At 39.9% G+C, this 17,929-nt stretch overlaps 1 protein-coding gene and 1 long non-coding RNA gene across 5 annotated transcripts in view; one reads left to right on the forward strand and one right to left on the reverse strand.

The window, feature by feature from the left end:
• LOC125119591 (uncharacterized) overlaps positions 1–8,229 on the reverse strand; it is a 116,572-nt gene extending 108,343 nt beyond the window's left edge. The window contains exons 1-2 of one of the 2 annotated variants that reach the window (XR_007133122.1): positions 7,590–8,229; positions 5,993–6,064 (exon numbers count right to left, since the gene is read on the reverse strand). This is a non-coding gene — a long non-coding RNA (uncharacterized LOC125119591). The remainder of the gene's footprint in view (positions 1–5,992; positions 6,065–7,589) is intronic. The other variant, XR_007133123.1, reaches the window with a different exon arrangement.
• On the forward strand, positions 7,858–16,572 carry ZNF770 (zinc finger protein 770). 3 transcript variants are annotated; one of them, XM_047766781.1, is made up of 3 exons: positions 7,858–7,973; positions 10,512–10,687; positions 12,330–16,572. In XM_047766781.1, exon 3 carries the CDS (start codon positions 12,386–12,388, stop codon positions 14,456–14,458), a length of 2,073 nt encoding a protein of 690 aa, XP_047622737.1. In that variant the 5' UTR covers positions 7,858–7,973; positions 10,512–10,687; positions 12,330–12,385; the 3' UTR covers positions 14,459–16,572. The 3 variants fall into 3 exon arrangements, with proteins under 3 accessions (XP_047622737.1, XP_047622738.1, XP_047622736.1); XM_047766782.1 differs by having other exon boundaries at positions 10,512–10,574; XM_047766780.1 differs by lacking the exon at positions 10,512–10,687.
• Positions 16,573–17,929: the final 1,357 nt, after the last annotated feature.

Consider the following 17,929-nt stretch of genomic DNA (forward strand, 5'->3'; position numbering starts at 1 on the left):
CCTTTATTTATTTATTTATATAGAGACATGAAGTTCAAATGAAACCTGTGAGGGCAGACTTGAACCTACAAAGATGGACTTGGAATACTGTCAGTCTCTCATCACCTCTGAGCCTCCAATTCTGATAAGGGTATGTGTCCCACAAAAGAAGCTGATGCCCTTAGTCATGGAGCTAAATACGCTCCTGGCCTGGGACTTAGAGCGACTGAAGAAGAAAACCTGGCAGGAGTTGAAGGTCTTGTGGGCCAGATGTTGTCTGAGGCCAGTAAGGTAAGCCAGCAGATTACAGCAACATGGGTGCATTGCAGTTGGACCATGTGCCCTGTTCTGACCTTCCAAGTGTAAAAGCAATAGGCTATTGCTTCCTTTCTCCTTTCCAAATAGCATACAAAATGCTCCTTGAGAAACTCATCAACCCTGAGTCATGCAGGGAAGGAAATTCTGGGAAACATAACTTGGGTTTAGTCAAATTGACACCATACAAATCCTCCACAGCCCTTCAATTAATTCCAATATGGCAGCAATAGATAACATTTAAAAATCCAAATCAGACCATTTTTTTCTTCTTTTAAATCTTTCAAATGCTTTCCCCTGCATATAGAATAAAATCCAAACCCATAATCATGGTTTACAAGGCTGCCTGTTCTCTGAACTCATTTCATTTTATACCGTTTTATACCACTTCCATTCCTGAGCTAGTAAGCCATCTACCTGATCTTCAAACACATGAAGGTCATTCCTATCTCTGTCTTCACATGGCCTTCTTCTGTGTGTCTATGTGTCACTTGGGGTCCTTTCCTTTTCTTATAAGGCCAACCATCACTGGATTTAGGGTTTACCTTAAACCCAGGATAATCTCATATCAAAATAATTCATCTGCGAAGACTCTATTTCCAAATAAAGTCCTATTCACAGGTTCCCCAGGTAAGGAAATGAACATATCTTTTGGGTGGACACAGCACAACTCATTACAGGGCTAACAAAAGTTTCCTATTATGCCTACTTCTTCTACTGAAACAGGGTCACTCAGAGATCTGAACTTGGAACTATTAATTAGGACCCCTAGCAAACGCTATATGCCACAAGAAATACAGACATCATCAGGTAATACAGAAAGGAGGATCCTTACATTCCCTGAACTATTGAGGAATGACAGTTGGGATGCAGACAAGAATTAACTCAAAGTTTGCAGGATCCAGAATTAGGAGTTTGTGTGATCACAAGGCTTCCAATGCATCCCCTGAGGTATAGTGGGTAGCTGACTGCTTAACAATACGCAACAATGTGGTAAATTGCCTGGATTTGTAAGTCAAATTTTTGACAAGGTAACAGCTGGAAGGAGAAATGACCTTTGCAGTTGTCTTAAAACTTCAGCAGCTTTTGGAGTTCCCGTCATGGCGCAGTGGTTAACGAATCCGACTAGGAACCATGAGGTTGCGGGTTCGATCCCTGCTCTTGCTCAGTGGGTTAACGATCTGGCGTTGCCGTGAGCTGTGGTGTAGGTTGCAGGCGCGGCTTGGATCCTGTGTTGCTGTGGCCCTGGCATAGGCTGGTGGCTACAGCTCCAATTAGACCCCTAGCTTGGGAACCTCCATGTGCCGCGGAGCGGCCCAAGAAATGCCAAAAGATAAAAAAAACAAAACAAACAAACAAAAAAAAAACAAAAAACAAAAACAAGAAAACAACTTCAGCAGCTTTTGCCACAAAGCACTCCATGATGTTATCAGAAACAGTTTGGGAAAAGCTGCCTTGTCGGAGAAACGTCACTATAGTAGGATTTTAAAGCAAAGCACTACAGGAGAAGCTCAGAACTTCCTGTGAAAAACAGGAATTATCCTTCCCACTCCTTGCTCTCAAAGAAGTTATTCAAAGGGAGGATACCTTCAGGGTTAGAAATAAAGGTACGAATCCATCCATGCAGGTTGTGGAGTTCAGACACCCAAGTTCAGATTTCTAACTACCAAAGCTCCCTGACTAAAGGGTAAGTGACTTCCTCACTTTGGGTCAGGAAACACACTAGAAAAAGCCCTTGGCCTTAAACACAAAGCATGACTACTGTATTTTTACCTAGTTGGGAAGACAGGTCCTAAATAAAAGATCAGTAATATCTCACATATTTGTTCCTAGAATCTAGCAGCCACTGGAGACAGATTTAACATCCACAGCGCCACGTGGGGGTGGCTAAGAAGAGAAATACCTCCATATATTTTGGCTCTTGTGAAGACAGGCATTTTTTGGTAGAATGTGCCTGTGAAAATCTATTACTGTCCTCCAGAAATTAAGATCCAGAAACAGGAAAGAGGTCACAGTGTCAAGCTCTCCTGACCCTGTAAACAAAAAAGCTTGGTAGATAGCACAGATCTGCCCTCCCTCCTTGGTTAGCCTAGACCCTGGTATTAAATTAGTTGGGAGTTACCATTGTGGCTCAGCGGTAACAAACCCGACTAGTATCCATGAGGACGTGGGTTTGATCCCTGACCTCAGTGGGTTAAGGATCCAGCATTGCCGTGAGCTGTTGCGTAGGTCGCAGACACGGCTCGGATCCTGTGTTGCTGTGGCTGCGTGGGCAGCTGCAGCTCCTATTCTACCCCTAGCCTGGGGATTTCTATACGCTGTGAATGCAGCCCTTAAAAAAGAAGGAGGAGAAGAAGGAAGAGGAGGAGGAGAAGAAGATAAAAACTAAAAAAGTAGTTGGAGGGAGAGTTTTTCCACAATGACCCCCAAATCTTCAGTAAAGTATTTAGACACACACACAGACATAAAAACTCACAATTGAGTGTGAATGAGTGTTTTTCTAGAAAATTATGAAGAAGTTCTATGTTCAATGTGTTACTGCTAAAAAGAAGATAGATAGCTCTACAGGTTAAGGACTACAGAGGACAGACCCTATCAGGAGCAGCTATGAGAACTCAAAGGTGTCATGGAGAACTGGGTTTTCATCCTGGTTAACCAGATGTTCAAGGAGTAGGAAGCCTCCAGCTGACAGCATGGCTATTCTAATTTTGCCTCCTCCATTTCATTATCCAATTAACTTCTGAGCGAGCTTTCTAAGACACAGACACAGATCTAAGGATGCCATACCTGTGATCAAGATTCTTCAATAATTTCCCATTGCCTACTAGATTAAAAAGGAGAGGGAAAGAAAATCTTTGCAAGTCATTTAAGGCCTTTCCCAGCTTCCCAAAGTACCTGGTAAGCAATGAGTGCTTTAAACATGGGGCATGAATGAACAGGATGGACTCCCTCTTTTCTATCAGGCCTCCACGCAAAAATCACAGAACTTCTCAGAAAAGTCACCCCTGGCCATCTACTAGAATTCCAACGAGGTCTTTCCCCCAAATTTTCATAGCCTCCTTTATGCTTATCTTCCCTCCTCAGTTCTTCAATATCTAACATATTATATATTTTACTTATTTAACTTACTGTCTTTCTCCCTCAGTAGGCATACATATTTATATATAATATCAACTATAATCTCTACATATTTATATATAATGTCAATTAGAATCTTTAAGTACGTGGAGATTTTTGATTTTTTAATGTGTCCACTACTTTATCTCTAGTATTTAGAACAAGGCTTGGCACATAGCAAACACTTAATAAAATACATGTAGGGTGGATGGGTGGGTGAATCATTAAAACCTCAGCACAGAGAGACCATTTCCACCTGAAGCCTTCAGGAAGATTTAGATAATCCTACCTCCCACTCTTTCCCTGTGCATGTCTTCTCTTACCATATTGTACTTCTTTGTATGTTGAGTTGGAAGTCAAGGACCTCACTGTTTCATTTCCATATACTTAGAAGTGAGTCCTTTGTGCTTGGTACATGACATGTCATTGAATAAATGAATGATTGATTATATCTCTATTTTACTTTATTTATTTATCTATCACTTGTTAGGACTGCACCCACAGCATATGGAAATTCCCAGGCTAGGGGTCAAATTGGAGCTGCCAGCCTATGCCACAGCCAGAGCAACTCAGGATCCGAGCCCTGTTTCCAACATACACCATGGCTCATGGCAATGCCAGATCCTTAACCCACTGAATGAGACCAGGGATGGAACCCACATCCTCATGGATACTAGTAGGATTCATTTCCACTGCACCACAACAAGAACTCCTATACTCTTATTTTATTTTTTAATTTTTACTTTTTTTTTTTTTTTTTTTTTTTTTTTGCTTTTTAGGGCCAGACCCACAGCATATGGAGGTTCCCAGGCTAGGGGTTGAATCAGAGCTACAGCTGCCAGACTGTGCCACAGCCACAGCAACGTGGGATCTGAGCTGTGTCTGTGACCTACATCACAGCTCACAGCAACACGGGATCCTTAACCCACTGAGCAAGGCCAGGGATCGAACCTGCAACCTCATGGTTCCTACTCATTTCATTTCCATTGTGCCACGACAGGAACTCCGTATTTTCTTATTTTATTTTATTTATTTTTATTACTCAATGAATTTATTACTTTTGTAGTTGCACAATGATCATCACAATCCAATTTTATAGTATTTCCATCCCACAACCCCAGCGCATCCCCCCACCCCCAAACCGTATTTTCTTATTCTAAAGATGTGGAAACTAGGACTTAGAATGGTTAAATAACTTTTAAGGACACTGGTAAACTGCAGAGCTAAGATACTAACTCAAACATGTCAAGACATTCCTTTCTTTTTTCTTGTCACCACTACCATCTCTCCCTATAATGGTCTATCTTGTCCCACACTTTTCTTTTTGTTTTTATTTTTCTTTTTTTGTCTTTTTAGGGCTGCACCTGTGGCATATGGAGGTTCCCAGGTTAGGGATCAAATTGGAGCTGTAGCCGCTGGCCTACACAAAAGCAACACCAGATTTGAGCCAAGTCTTCGACCTACAACACAACTCATGGCAACGCCGGATCCTTAACCACTGAGCGAGGCCAGGGATTAAACTTGCATCCTCATGGATGCTAGTCAGGTTCGTTTCCACTGAGCCACAATGGGAACCCCCCTGTTCCATGTTTTTCTATTACTCTTATTGAACCCATTACTAAGTCCCTGTTCAAATCCCACTTATTTAGTGAAATCTTCCAGACGATTCACAGTAATTTCTACCCCACCTCCCCCTCTCACTTTTTTTAATGGAACATTCCTGAGATAGCCCTCAGGGTAAACGGGGGAGGTTATGAGATTGGGTATGTGGCCTTGAAGAAAGGCTTATCCATATCGCATTTCCACACTTCATAGTCAAGCCCTTGGTGGAAAGGGCTATTCGTTTTGCAGGTAATGCACCTCAACCTCGGGTAATAGTCTATCATGATCTACAAATCTCTCCTAAGATTTATGTAGCTGGTAAGGGATGCAATTGTTTGCATGGTTTGATTGAGCTGAGCTTCCACGAGGAGCCGCAGAATGAAGCAAATCTAAGCAAACAGCATCCCCATCCTGGGATTAACACTCAGGATCCCCAAAGCTTTCCCCCTCCCCCTCTGTCTCTGCTTCATTGGAAGTAGGGGCTTCAGAAACCTTCCCCAAATGTGGCTCCTCCCTCGTTGCTTCATGAGAAGCAAAATCTTGTTTCCCTTAGCCATTTCTTCATGTTACCGCATCAAAAATAGAGACTTTTCATTGGCCCAACTTCTCCCTTTTTAAATAGAGGTGCTTATGCCAATTAGAAATAACAATTTTTGGAGTTCCTGTCGTGGCGCAGTGGTTAACGAATCCGACTAGGAACCATGAGGTTGCGGGTTCGGTCCCTGCCCTTGCTCAGTGGGTTAACGATCCGGCGTTGCCGTGAGCTGTGGTGTAGGTTGCAGATGCGGCTCGGATCCCGCGCTGCTGTGGCTCTGGCGTAGGGCAGTGGCTACGGCTCCAATTAGACCCCTAGTCTGGGAACCTCCATATGCCGCAGGAGTGGCCCAAGAAATAGCAAAAAGACCAAAAAAAAAAAAAAAAAGAAACAACAATTTTTGTTGTCAACAGTCCTTGAAAAGTAATGTAAAAAGATACTTACAGGTGTAAAAAATGTGCTTGTTACTTGTTCTCAGGTCCTCATCTCTTAAGCTGAAACAGCTACAATCAGAACCTGCAAAAATCCACAATAAATTCTTCTCTGATAACTTGGGGGTATACTTAAAACCTTCAGTACCCAAACATCTTATTCACTAATAACGTGCCATCCTAGTTTGTAACTGTATTACAACATTTAACCCTTAATTGTGTTTACATACAATGTTGAGATAACTACAACTGAGGAAGCAGTAAGAATTAAAAGAGCAGGACTACCTGTGGTCATACCCCACCTCCATCAGCTGGATGACATTAAGCTTCTTACCATCTCAATCTCGTTTTTCCTCATTTTAAAATGTGGGCTTATCACTTCATAAGGTTGTTATATTTAATATAAAACAGTAATTAATAAATGATAATAGCTCTTTGTGGGCTTAATACGCACAGGGCATTATGCTGAGCACTTTACATCTATTTCATCTGTTAGAGCTAACTGAAGCAACCAGGATGCTGAGCACAGGGCTTTGTGTTTTGTAGGGGAGAAATAAAATATTGCCTCCTATATCAGTAAACAAAAAATTGCCCAAACATCCCTGTAGGTAGCCACCTCCAAGGCTGAGCTGGTGATCCCCAAGGGAACTCAGGAAGGAAACAAAGGATACCTGCCATCTAGCAGCCATCAAAATGCAACTACTCCTAACAGTGAGCCCTGAGGAAACTCAGGATGTGAAAACATAGGATCCTGGCCCCAAGGAGCTGAGCCATATATCAAAAAAATGATTTCAGGAGTTCCCGTCGTGGTGCAGTGGTTAACGAATCCGACTAGGAACCATGAGGTTGCGGGTTCGGTCCCTGCCCTTGCTCAGTGGGTTAACGATCCAGCGTTGCCGTGAGCTGTGGTGTAGGTTGCAGACGCGGCTCGGATCCCGCGTTGCTGTGGCTCTGGCGTAGGCCGGTGGCTACAGCTCTTATTAGACCCCTAGCCTGGGAACCTCCATATGCCGCAGGAGCGGCCCAAGAAATAGCAAAAAGACAAAAAAAAAAAAAATGATTTCAGCAAGCTCAGACCTTGCATCTTCCCAAAGAAAAGCGCTAAATTTCTTAACTTGAGATATTTGGCTTTCTGTTACTAGCACCAATCTTTGTTCTTACAACCTGCCCTTTGTTGCAAAACTTCTATATGCCCTGGCTCCCCCCTCGCATCCTTGGAAAGGTTTTTTTCAGGGTTACTTCTGATGCTGCCTCCCTGGCTTAACTTCTTAGTTTTGTCCACCGTTTAAAACTTAATTCTCAGCTTTTAGGTTATGCATATTTTTTTAGTTAACATAGACAACCAATATAACCAAGATAAATCAAATGAACGCAACTCAGAAAAGAAGCTAAGAAAGTCTGCTGCTTTCTTAGGATATTGATAGAGCAGGGAGTGGAGCTCAGGTACATGACGAAAAAGCCCAGATCCCTGACCCCTGTCCTATGTCCTATGCCCAGGAGAGTGTTGACACTGAAAGGCCCTGATACATGACTGATACATGATATTCTGTTTATCACAGGTTCTCTGCGTTAGAAATGAACAGAAGAGTGGACTTTAAACAGCGGCTCACCAATTTTCAGCAGAGCTTTGAGGCCCTCTGGTCAAGGCAAGGTGGTTTCCCTAGCTGAGGTTTAAGGTTAAATGGAAAATGCAACCTTCTTCACCCCTCCACTCTCTTCCTCCCTCAAGTGCAGAGAGGGGTAACCGACGCTGGACTATGGGACGCACCTCTGGAACCTCTTTTCTCCCTGAAGCTCACAGGCCAAGCAGAAGCGACTGCGGCCCTAAGGAGGCAGAGGAGGCTGTTTCCAGCCGGACCGCATCCCGGAGCGGCTCCTGGACGCTGCGCCTGCGCACTCAGCCCGTCGCCGCGCCGGCCTGAGGACGTGCGCACGTTTCCTTCGCGGCTCCCGGGCACTGAGATGCGCGGCACCAGGGCCCGTGCCAGCTCCAGGTGCGTGAGGAGGAGTTCAGGAACCCGGGTGTGAGAAGGAGCGACCCCTGGAAAGGGTCGGCCCTGCCTCGGTCCCTCCCAGGTGCCCGGGGCCCCAGAAAGGGGGCCCCACGACCTCAGCTCCTTTGCCTTTCCCTCTTCTCGGCCTCCAGACTGGGGAGCGGGAATCTCTGAGAAGAAGGCACAGAAATTATACTTTCCCTGCAGTGGATCGTATCACATGTGGCATTTTCTCTCTCGCTGTAGCCAAAGCAGTTTTCACCCTTGCCTTTCCTTTCCTGGTGTGGGATTTTCCAGTCTCTGGATTCTGGCTCGATTCCTAGGTGCTTACCAGTTGTGGAAGATTGGGGCGACAGCCAGTTGTCAGGGTCCCGTGTCTTTTGCAGATGCCCATGGGAACAAAAGGTCAGGGTTCAGGGCCAAGAGAGTGGGCCGGCTGGAGAAAGTGGGGCAGAAGAAACTACGGAGAGGGAAAGGCTGTGATAAATGTCGCCAGAGATCATTCTCTAACTGAAAGTTACCTAAGTTTCTCTCAGTTCTTGCGTTTCTTGTTCATTTATTTTTGTGCCATCCTCACTTCATTTTAATGATGTTCGTTAGGACCGGTAAACCAACAGGCTTTCAGACCTGACGGATCCCTAGAATTTTTTGAGCTCAGTTTTTACAGTCTTACAACAGTGTATCTTGCTGTTAGGGTAATCTTGGGATTGAACCGTTGAGATTTACTATTTTTCGTTTTCACTTTAACATAGGAAAAATGACAATTTTTTTTAATACTACCGACAAAAAAAAAAAGTCATTTGAGAACACAGAATCAGTTGAAGTGGCATTTGGTGCTCTATCAAATTAACATGCATGTGTTTAAATACATGTGGGACCACACTTGGAGCTTGGGAATCCCTGAGCTGTCACTTATAAATAGCTAGTGAGATCACTGCTTATCACCAATTGTCCTAACAATATAGGGCTTCTAGTAGGTGCTTTCCCACATGGTGTGGACCCAAGTGACAGTAGTAGCCAGTCTTAGTGCTGGTATTAGGTGATAAGCCCTAGTCTCATTTTGGCACAGTAACTGTAGGTAGTAGTTACCTGTTAAAATCAGAGATGGTTGTCATGTGTGCTGTTCTAATGCAGGATTTTTTTTTTTTTTTCAAGAGTGTTCTGTAAAAACTTTAAAGAGAAGAAGAAATACACAATAGGACTTGAGAAGTTTGGCTCCAGGCCAAAATCCTGTGTGTGATCTTTCAGGCCTGACCATAGACAATTACATGGCTTTGCCTGGCTGGCCTCATAGGGAGAAGCTGTTCTGCCCACACCAGACTGGTACATGGCCAGTGCATGGCAGTTTTCTGGAGGGAGTCAAAGTCAAGGACTCACCCCTTCCCTCCCACTAGCTGTGCTCATACTGTACTGCATTTCTGGCTCAGATACTTGTCTTGCAAGGGCCTTGGCCAAGGTACTTCCCAGGTGCCTCTACCAATACCTCCTATTGCAAGGAGAGGCAAGGGGGAGGGGGCATCCTTGACTGTACTTTTCTCCATGTTGACTCACATTCTTTCCACTCACAGCCCTTCCTTCCTGCTCCCCTGGCCCACAGATCCATAAAGCAGCAGAAGCCTCTGCAGGGAGATGATTGTGTGCATTGAATCCACCTAACTCTCACCTAGTGTTCTGATTAATGGACCACTGGGGAACCAATACTTTTTTGCCTCTTACTTGCACTGTGGCATTAAGTGAATAGAGCCTTAATTATTACTTTCAGTTTGACTCATTGTCCTAATTGATCACCTCAGCACCTGACCTCCTGACAGGAATTAACTAAATTGCCAAGTTCTTAGCAATTCACTTAATTTTAATCCTCATAGCTATGTTAGCATTTCAGGATCTGGAGGCTCTTCACCTGTAACTTCTCTAACTCAGTGTTGTGAAAATGCGTACTAATAGCATCAATAGCGGATTGTTGCTAACATGGACATCTGGGCTTACAGTATATTTTATAAATTAATATAGTGGCTTGTAGTCAGATTATTTCTGAGGCATATTACCTTTGGCCTGTAATTAGATCGTTTTGATAAATATTTTGGGCTTATATAGGCCAATTGAGAAAAATTAGTAATCCTTAGTAATCCGGTTTCATCCTGTGGGCCCCAATCTTACCTAATAGATTACTTGGCCACTTTGAATAAAGTGATTGATTTGTTGTGGGTTCCTGTCTTAGTGCTGTGTGAAGAGATATGTGAAGAACAGGTTTCACAAATTTTTTAGTTCTTCCTACAGAAGTTTCCCAAAACAGTATTTATCCTTATTGTGTAGGTTATGCAATCTGATATGTTATACTCTGTTAAACAAAAATGCTGATCATGACCGCTAAATTGATGCTACAATCCATTAGTAGGTAGTGGCATACAGTTTGAAAAACACTGTGATAAACAACTAGTAGAAGATAATGTGCTCAATAAATGATTTTTTTTTTCTGTTTTTCAATCAGATTGCTGAAGAGAACCACAATGGGTGTGTTTGTGATTTTTGTGTTTATAGTGTCTTCTAGGAGAAAACAGTAAATAACAAACAGCTCATGTTGGATATTCATCAAATCAGCTGGTAAAAGAACGCTGTTTCTGATAGAGTTATCAACTTTGATCTCAATTAGGAGATACAGCATTAGAATGAGAGAGCTAAACAGCTCTGTTAAATCTCTGCCTCCATTATTTAAGGTAATGCAGTGATAGAAGGATGAGAAGAAAATTGGCTTCTCTGCTAGGAGAATATGTGGTATAAAATGGGTGTGAAATTTCCTGGTAAATTTTGCTTGTGTCCTACAGAAGTGTATGAAGGAAAGTATCCTTATATTAACTCTGAGACCAAAATGACCTTTTTTTTATATTGCCTAAAAAGTAAACCACACTCAACTTTCAATTACTTAGCCATAGATAAGTATATAAGTAGCCAACCTGTCAACCTCATTGCCTCTGTACTTGGCTTTTGGAATTTTACAACAAATTGGAAAAGAGAACTAGAACTGTAAATTTAGTTAGTTTATCTCTTAGTTAGAAACCCTAAAATGATATTAAGTAGATAAGGATAAAGTTTTAAATTTTAATTAGTATTTAGCTAAGCATTATCTTACATTTATATAACACTTCCAACTTCCAACACGTTCAGATGGTTTATCTCCATTGATTCTCACCACTTGATATAGTTGGTGGGCCAGGAAGCACTTTCCCCGATTTAGAAATGAGGGATCTGTAGTTCCTTCTTGCCACCAAGATCACTTTGTGGCAAATTCAGGACTAGAATTTCTGGGACATTTTCTCCCACTTGTCCATATTATCTTTGTTGGTCCAAAGAAACAGTAAACTGAGAGTAAACAGTGTAAATGATGTGGCTAAGAACTTTGATAACCTAAACATTCCATTCTCAAATCATGTCCAAGGTATGCTTTAATTGAATACAAATATATCTTATTTTTAGTATTATATTTTATTTCTTATACTCTTAACCTTTCTGGCCCAATTTTTGAAAAATGACAAAACAAATAAATAGGAGTTCCCGTCGTGGCTCAGTGGTTAACGAATCCGGCTAGGAACCATGAGGTTGCGGGTTCGGTCCCTGGCCTGGCTCAGTGGGTTAACGATCCAGCGTTGCTGTGAGCTGTGGTGTAGGTTGTAGACACAGCTCGGATCCCTCGTTGCTGTGGCTCTGGCATAGGCCGGTGGCTACAGCTCCGATTAGACCCCTAGCCTGGGAACCTCCATATGCCGCGGGAGCGGCCCAAAGAAATAGCCAAAAACAAAGACAAAAAAAAACAAAAAAATATGACAAATCTACTTAAGAGCAAACTAGGAAAGTTGGAATTAAAAAGTCTATTTAATTTAAGAAATTCAACTCAGTCCCCCCGCTTTTGTTTGTTTGGTTTTTTGTTTTGTTTTGTTTTGTTTTTGATTGTATATTGAAGTCCCCAGGTCAGGGATCAAATCCAAGCTGCAAATTATATAGATTTTTAAGTATTTCTTTTAAAGATTCATCATTTCTCTGTATTTATGAAATTAGTTTAATGATTCTACAGTGTTTAAAACAGTCATTAACTTACTTTACTTTTTTTGGCTCTATCCATGGCATGTGGAAATTCCCAGGCCAGGAATTGAAACTGCATCACAGCAGTGACCCAAGCTACAGCAGTGACAACACCAGGTCCTTAACCCTCTAGTCCACCAGGGAACTCCTTAACTTTTTAAAAAGGAAAAGTCCAGGTTTCCTATTACCCTTGCTATCTTTAGCCAAAAGACAATTTATATTATTTCTTTTTATACGAATAAGTAATTTTTAAATTAATACATTTTTATCTTTAATTTTTAGACATCTGTGGAGTTTAAGAACACTATGGAGCTCATCAGAGTATATCACTGAAGAATATGATGGCTGAAAACAATTTTAAAATGCTAAAAATTCAACAGTGTGTAGTAGCCAACAAACTACCTAGAAACAGGCCTTATATTTGCAATATTTGCTTCAAGCATTTTGAAACACCATCAAAATTAGCCAGGCATTATCTCATTCATACTGGCCAGAAGCCATTTGAATGTGATGTGTGTCATAAAACCTTTAGGCAACTAGTTCATCTGGAGAGACATCAACTAACTCATAATCTGCCTTTTAAATGTAGTATTTGTCAACACCACTTTAAGAATCTGAAGACATTTGTGAAGCACCAACAGCTTCACAATGAAACTTACCAGAATGATGTTAAACAGGTCAGAAGATTGTTGGATGCCAAGCAAGAAAAACCAGTATATGGGATGTATCATAGTTTTACCACAGAAGAGAGATGGGCATTGCACCCACACTCCAAGTCCGATCCCACATACAGCCCTACAAAGAAAAAAAAGAATATTCACGCATGTACAATCTGTGGCAAGATGTTTCCGTCACAGTCAAAACTTGATAGGCATGCACTTATTCATACTGGTCAGAGGCCTTTTAAATGTGTCCTGTGCAATAAATCTTTTCGACAGTCAACTCACTTAAAAATCCACCAACTCACACATTCAGAAGACAGACCTTTCCAGTGTTGTTTTTGTCAAAAAGGATTTAAGATTCAGAGTAAACTTCTGAAGCATAAACAAATCCATACCAGGAATAAAAGTTTTCCAACTCTGTCATTAAAGGTGAAGAGTGCAGAATCATGCCCCCTACCTAAATTAAATGCAAAGCAGGATGGTTCTGAAAATGGTGATATAGGTGAAACTGAGGAGAATAACCAACTCGATGTCCACTCTATTTATATTGTCCCTTTTCAATGTCCAGAGTGTGAAGAGTGTTTTGAATCAGAGCAAATTCTCAAGGGACACAAGTGTTTTCCTGCCAGAAGTGGCAAAATTCCAAGCAGGCTCAAAAGGAGCTACAACTATAAAACCATTGTTAAAAAAATCTTGGCTAAATTTAAACATGCTGGAGGTAAGAAATTTGATAATTTTCGATCTGAGAAAAAAATATTTAAGAACAGTTTCTTGAAAAAGTGTGATCTTATTTCTGATGAGCAGAGCTCTGAACAAACCCAGAAAACATTTATGGGTTCTCTTGGCAAACATGGGACATACAAGACAGCTGTCAATAAAAGGAAGAAAACCTTGGCTTTGCCATTTTCTTGGCAAAAGCACTTCCAGAGCCAAAATATGGGGAAAAGTTTTAAAGGTATCCTTACACCAGAAAATGTGTTAACTATGGATAATTCTGTGATTAATAAAGACATATCTACCTATGGGTCATCAGGTGAGGAATTCTTTGATAACTGTGAAGTGCTTCAGTGTGGTTTTTCAGTTCCAAGTGAAAACATACATACTGGACATAAGATATGTCCTTGTGACAAATGTGAGAAAGTGTTTCCTTCTGTATCTAAACTACAAAGACACTATCTAATTCATACTGGACAGAGGCCTTTTGACTGTAATGTGTGTGGGAAATCTTTTAGACAGTCAGCTCACTTGAAAAGGCATAAATTAACTCATATTGATAAGATTCCATATAGAAAATCTCTTTGCCAAGTAGAATTTGAAAACTTGAACAAACTTTTTGTTCATCAGGGTGATAATGTTAACTATAATGCTTCCCAGCAATGTCAGACTCTTGGTTTTCAAAAATATGAGGTCTCAGAGTCAGATCAAATATCAGAAGTTAAGGCAGAATCAGAGGATTTCATTGTTGGTCCCCCCTATAGGAACAGGCAACCCTATCTCTCCAGTGTGCATCTAGAATCAGAGCAGAGTTGTCATAGTCATTGTTGTAGTTATTCAGGGCGTACTGAGAGGAATGATGGCCTTCTTTACCAATGCAGTGTTTGTTCTAAAAGTTTTAGGTCCCCATCTAAACTGGAAAGACACTATCTAATTCATGCAGGGCAAAAGCCATTTGAATGTTCAGTTTGTGGCAAAACTTTCAGACAGGCTCCTCACTGGAAGAGACATCAACTTACTCACTTTAAGGAATGATCACAGGAGAAAATGGTTGACCTTGTTCTTTAGCCTGTTAATCGTTTAAAATATATATTTTTATCAGCAGGCCTGCATTAGATTGAACGATTTCATAGGCAGTTGTTTGTCCTGCATGGTAAGAGGTAAGATACAGAAATTTAATGCAATGTTTTAGAAACAACCAGATTAATTATTAGAGGGAAGAGCATGATTTGATGCCATAAAGCAAGCATTTATTTTATTTTAATATATACTTTGGCTCTATTAAAAATGTTGAAATCCGTGATATGGTACAAACAATTCAGCCTCATTTTTAAAGGAATTATTACTTAAGATCTGCCATCTCCTTTTATATTATACTCAGAAGACTGAGAGGCAAAAATTGGTTTTGGGCCACAGCAGATAGCCCCACTGTATTTCATGTATTTTATACCTATGGCTCAAATTCCATTGCAAGATTTTTTTTTATAAGTTTAAAAAACAAAGACAATAAAATGAAAATGGATGAGAAAACTGTAGCATTATTTTCATTGGTCTTTTCTAAGCTATTTATTCTTAGGACTCTAGTAGCTTCACCTCCTGTTCTACAAGTGATTCAAATTGGGTTTTTTTTTGTCCAGCTTGCTGTTGTATTTCCCCCAAAGGTTAAAAGTAGGAGAGAGGGTAGGCGTTTAACATGTTTACTTATCAAGAATATTGTCCAAGTGCCATCATCTTTTTGATGATATGTGTGCAGTGTTATCTTTTCCAAGGAATAAATGCAATTCATCTACTTGCTTATCAGTGACTGATAGCAGTAACTGAAGATTTAAGACTCACCTGTTCCTCTGAATCTCCGTAAAGACTTTTACATTGACCTTAGTAAAACTTTCTTTTAATAAACCTTTAACTGAGTTGTCCTATGACTTAACTAAATCTAAGTTTGATCAAATAGCAGTGACTAGATCCACTTCTAGTTTTTATTCCTCTGTTTTTTTGCGAGACTCTGATGCTGCAGTGAGTTACTTGGACTGTTAGTAAATTGTTATTTTAATTCATAAAGTAATCCTATATAGGAATAAGATACTTATAGAATTGGGGGAGTCATTCTAAACAATATTGTCGTGATTTGGGAGATATTTAATCTTAAACTGCAAAAGATTTATAATCACAAATTGTCCTTCATACTTGCCATTTTAAATAAAATTCTTAAGAATGATAGTTCCTAACGATAAGGGAAAATGTTATCTTTCTAAGGTAAAAAGAACAGCGGATAGTTGTACTAGCACACTTAGATATACATAGTGACAAGCCCCCTATTGAGAATGAATAAATAAACAATTTTAAGTTTTACGTCATACGTTAAAAACTGTCTTTCTGTGGAGAAAGAGGGAAGGAGAAGTTAGTCTGCTTATTTTACAAGTGAATTTTGAAAAACTTGGGTTTAATTTCTAGAGATTAAACATAAAAGTACAGATAAAATCCCAATGAAGTACAATGTGCAGGAGAGTCATGTTTTAAAGGATAATTTCTCTTAGGTTTCCTTGAGGTATGTTCCTCCAGTGCAAACAAGGTGACGGTTTACAGAATTTTCTTTACACAAAACATTTCAAGAACATACCCATTACATAAAAGCAAGGAATAACTAGTTCATGTTTTCCAAGAGTAAAGGTTCAAGGTTTTTTCCTTTAATAGCTCTGTAATTATGTATTTGGGGATTTTCCTAAGCTATTTATGTAATTTTATTTGAAGTAAATGTCTCAAATACTCCTTTCCCAACCCAAACAGGGAGAATTCTGTCGATGTTGTGCTTGTATGATTATTAAACTTTATTTGCCTGATACTACTACATTTTTTTGGCCCATGCCTTTTTAAGCTGTTTCATATTGAAAGTTGGAATATTGTAAAAATTTTGTCAAAGATGTACCGTAGTGCTATTTGAAGTACCCGTAACAAAGTACTTATTTACTTTTTACTATCACTGCAAGCTTCTTGTGGACACTTTATAGGAGTGAAAATAAACTATACATACATCCATGATAAGATTAAACATTAGATGTTAAATGATGATTTGCTGCATGCTAGAACTGTTGTTATTGTTGAATCAATTACTTTGGTTTTCTCAAGAAAATAAACTTTTAAATATCTTTAAAGAGAATTAGAAGAATTTTTCATCTGGGGAATTCCAGGCTATAGCATGATTATTTAGTAACAGAGTTTAATTAAGTTAGTGGGATTATTGTTTCTGTTTCGTACAGCAATAGGGCCTATAATTTTAGTACAAAATAATGTGTTGAAGGAAAGTAGATGGTGGTAAAGATTCTTGAAAAATTCAAATTTCAGAATATTTTTAAAATAAAGTTTCAAATTACAGTTTGGACTTGTTTTAAAGGGAAAATCACATAATATTGGAACGAGGTACTGATTGCCAAATGCTTTCCTGAGCCTACTCCAATCTACCATCTACAATGAATTTTCTAACATGGATCATTTATTTCCTTGTTCATACTGTTTCTTCCATAGCTCCTTATCACCTACAAAAGGATATGTCAACTTCCTTGCATGTCACATGATCTATCTGCTTATCCACTTATCATCCTCTTGGTTTTCCTCTCTAGAATTGTATTAAACATACAGTCAGCACCTCCAGTGCATAGTCCTATTATCCTTTCCTCCATCCTGTCCACCTAGTATTTAAATTAGATACAGACTCATACCCTATTCGAAGTAGAGATTTGGTCAAAGCAGGTTTTATTTTGTTTTTCTTCCAGGACTATGAAAGAAAACTGAAGTGTTTTAACTCGTGGAAAACAAATTTAAACTTACATTATGTAAGATAAGCAATCAGAAGTATAGACATTTTTCAAGGATAGCAAGTCTTTGAAGTCTGTTTATAAGAATCCTTTGTTAGAAGTAACAGTGGCAGGACTGTTTCATGATGCAAAATATCTGCTCCTTAGAAAGAGTGAAAGGAAGCATTGGTTTCCTTTCTTGTTGAGATTTTTCCTATTGCCAGGTAGAAGGGCTTGGAATTTCAGAGTTAACTGTTGGAATTCTATTAGCACTGTTCTATTAGAGAATAGAGTTCTATTAGAGAAAAGAGAGGGAACAGAAATGTAGGACAATAGTATTATTAATCAGAATATGGAACATGTCATATTTTGCATCTATATCAGCTAATTTCTATTCATTCTCTGAAGTTTTGAACTTAAAACAGTACTTCCTCTGGAAGCCTTTTTTATTTATCCAAGCACTCCAGCCGTTGTGTTCCCAGTGCTTTTTGTTCATAACCTCTGTTACTCATTAGTGTTGCTTAGTGGTTTTCAAACTTTAGTGTGCAGTGGAATCATCTAGAGGTCTTGTTAAAAGCATAGATTGCTGAGCTGCACCCTCAAGTTTCTGATTCAGTATCTGGGGCTGGGCTTGAAAATTGCATTTATACAGATTAGCTGTTGCTCAATTGACACTACACTTTGAGAACCATTGAGCTAAACCACATACTTCTGGAAA

This window comes from Phacochoerus africanus, chromosome 2, assembly GCF_016906955.1.
Source record: "Phacochoerus africanus isolate WHEZ1 chromosome 2, ROS_Pafr_v1, whole genome shotgun sequence".
NCBI lineage: Eukaryota > Metazoa > Chordata > Mammalia > Artiodactyla > Suidae > Phacochoerus > Phacochoerus africanus.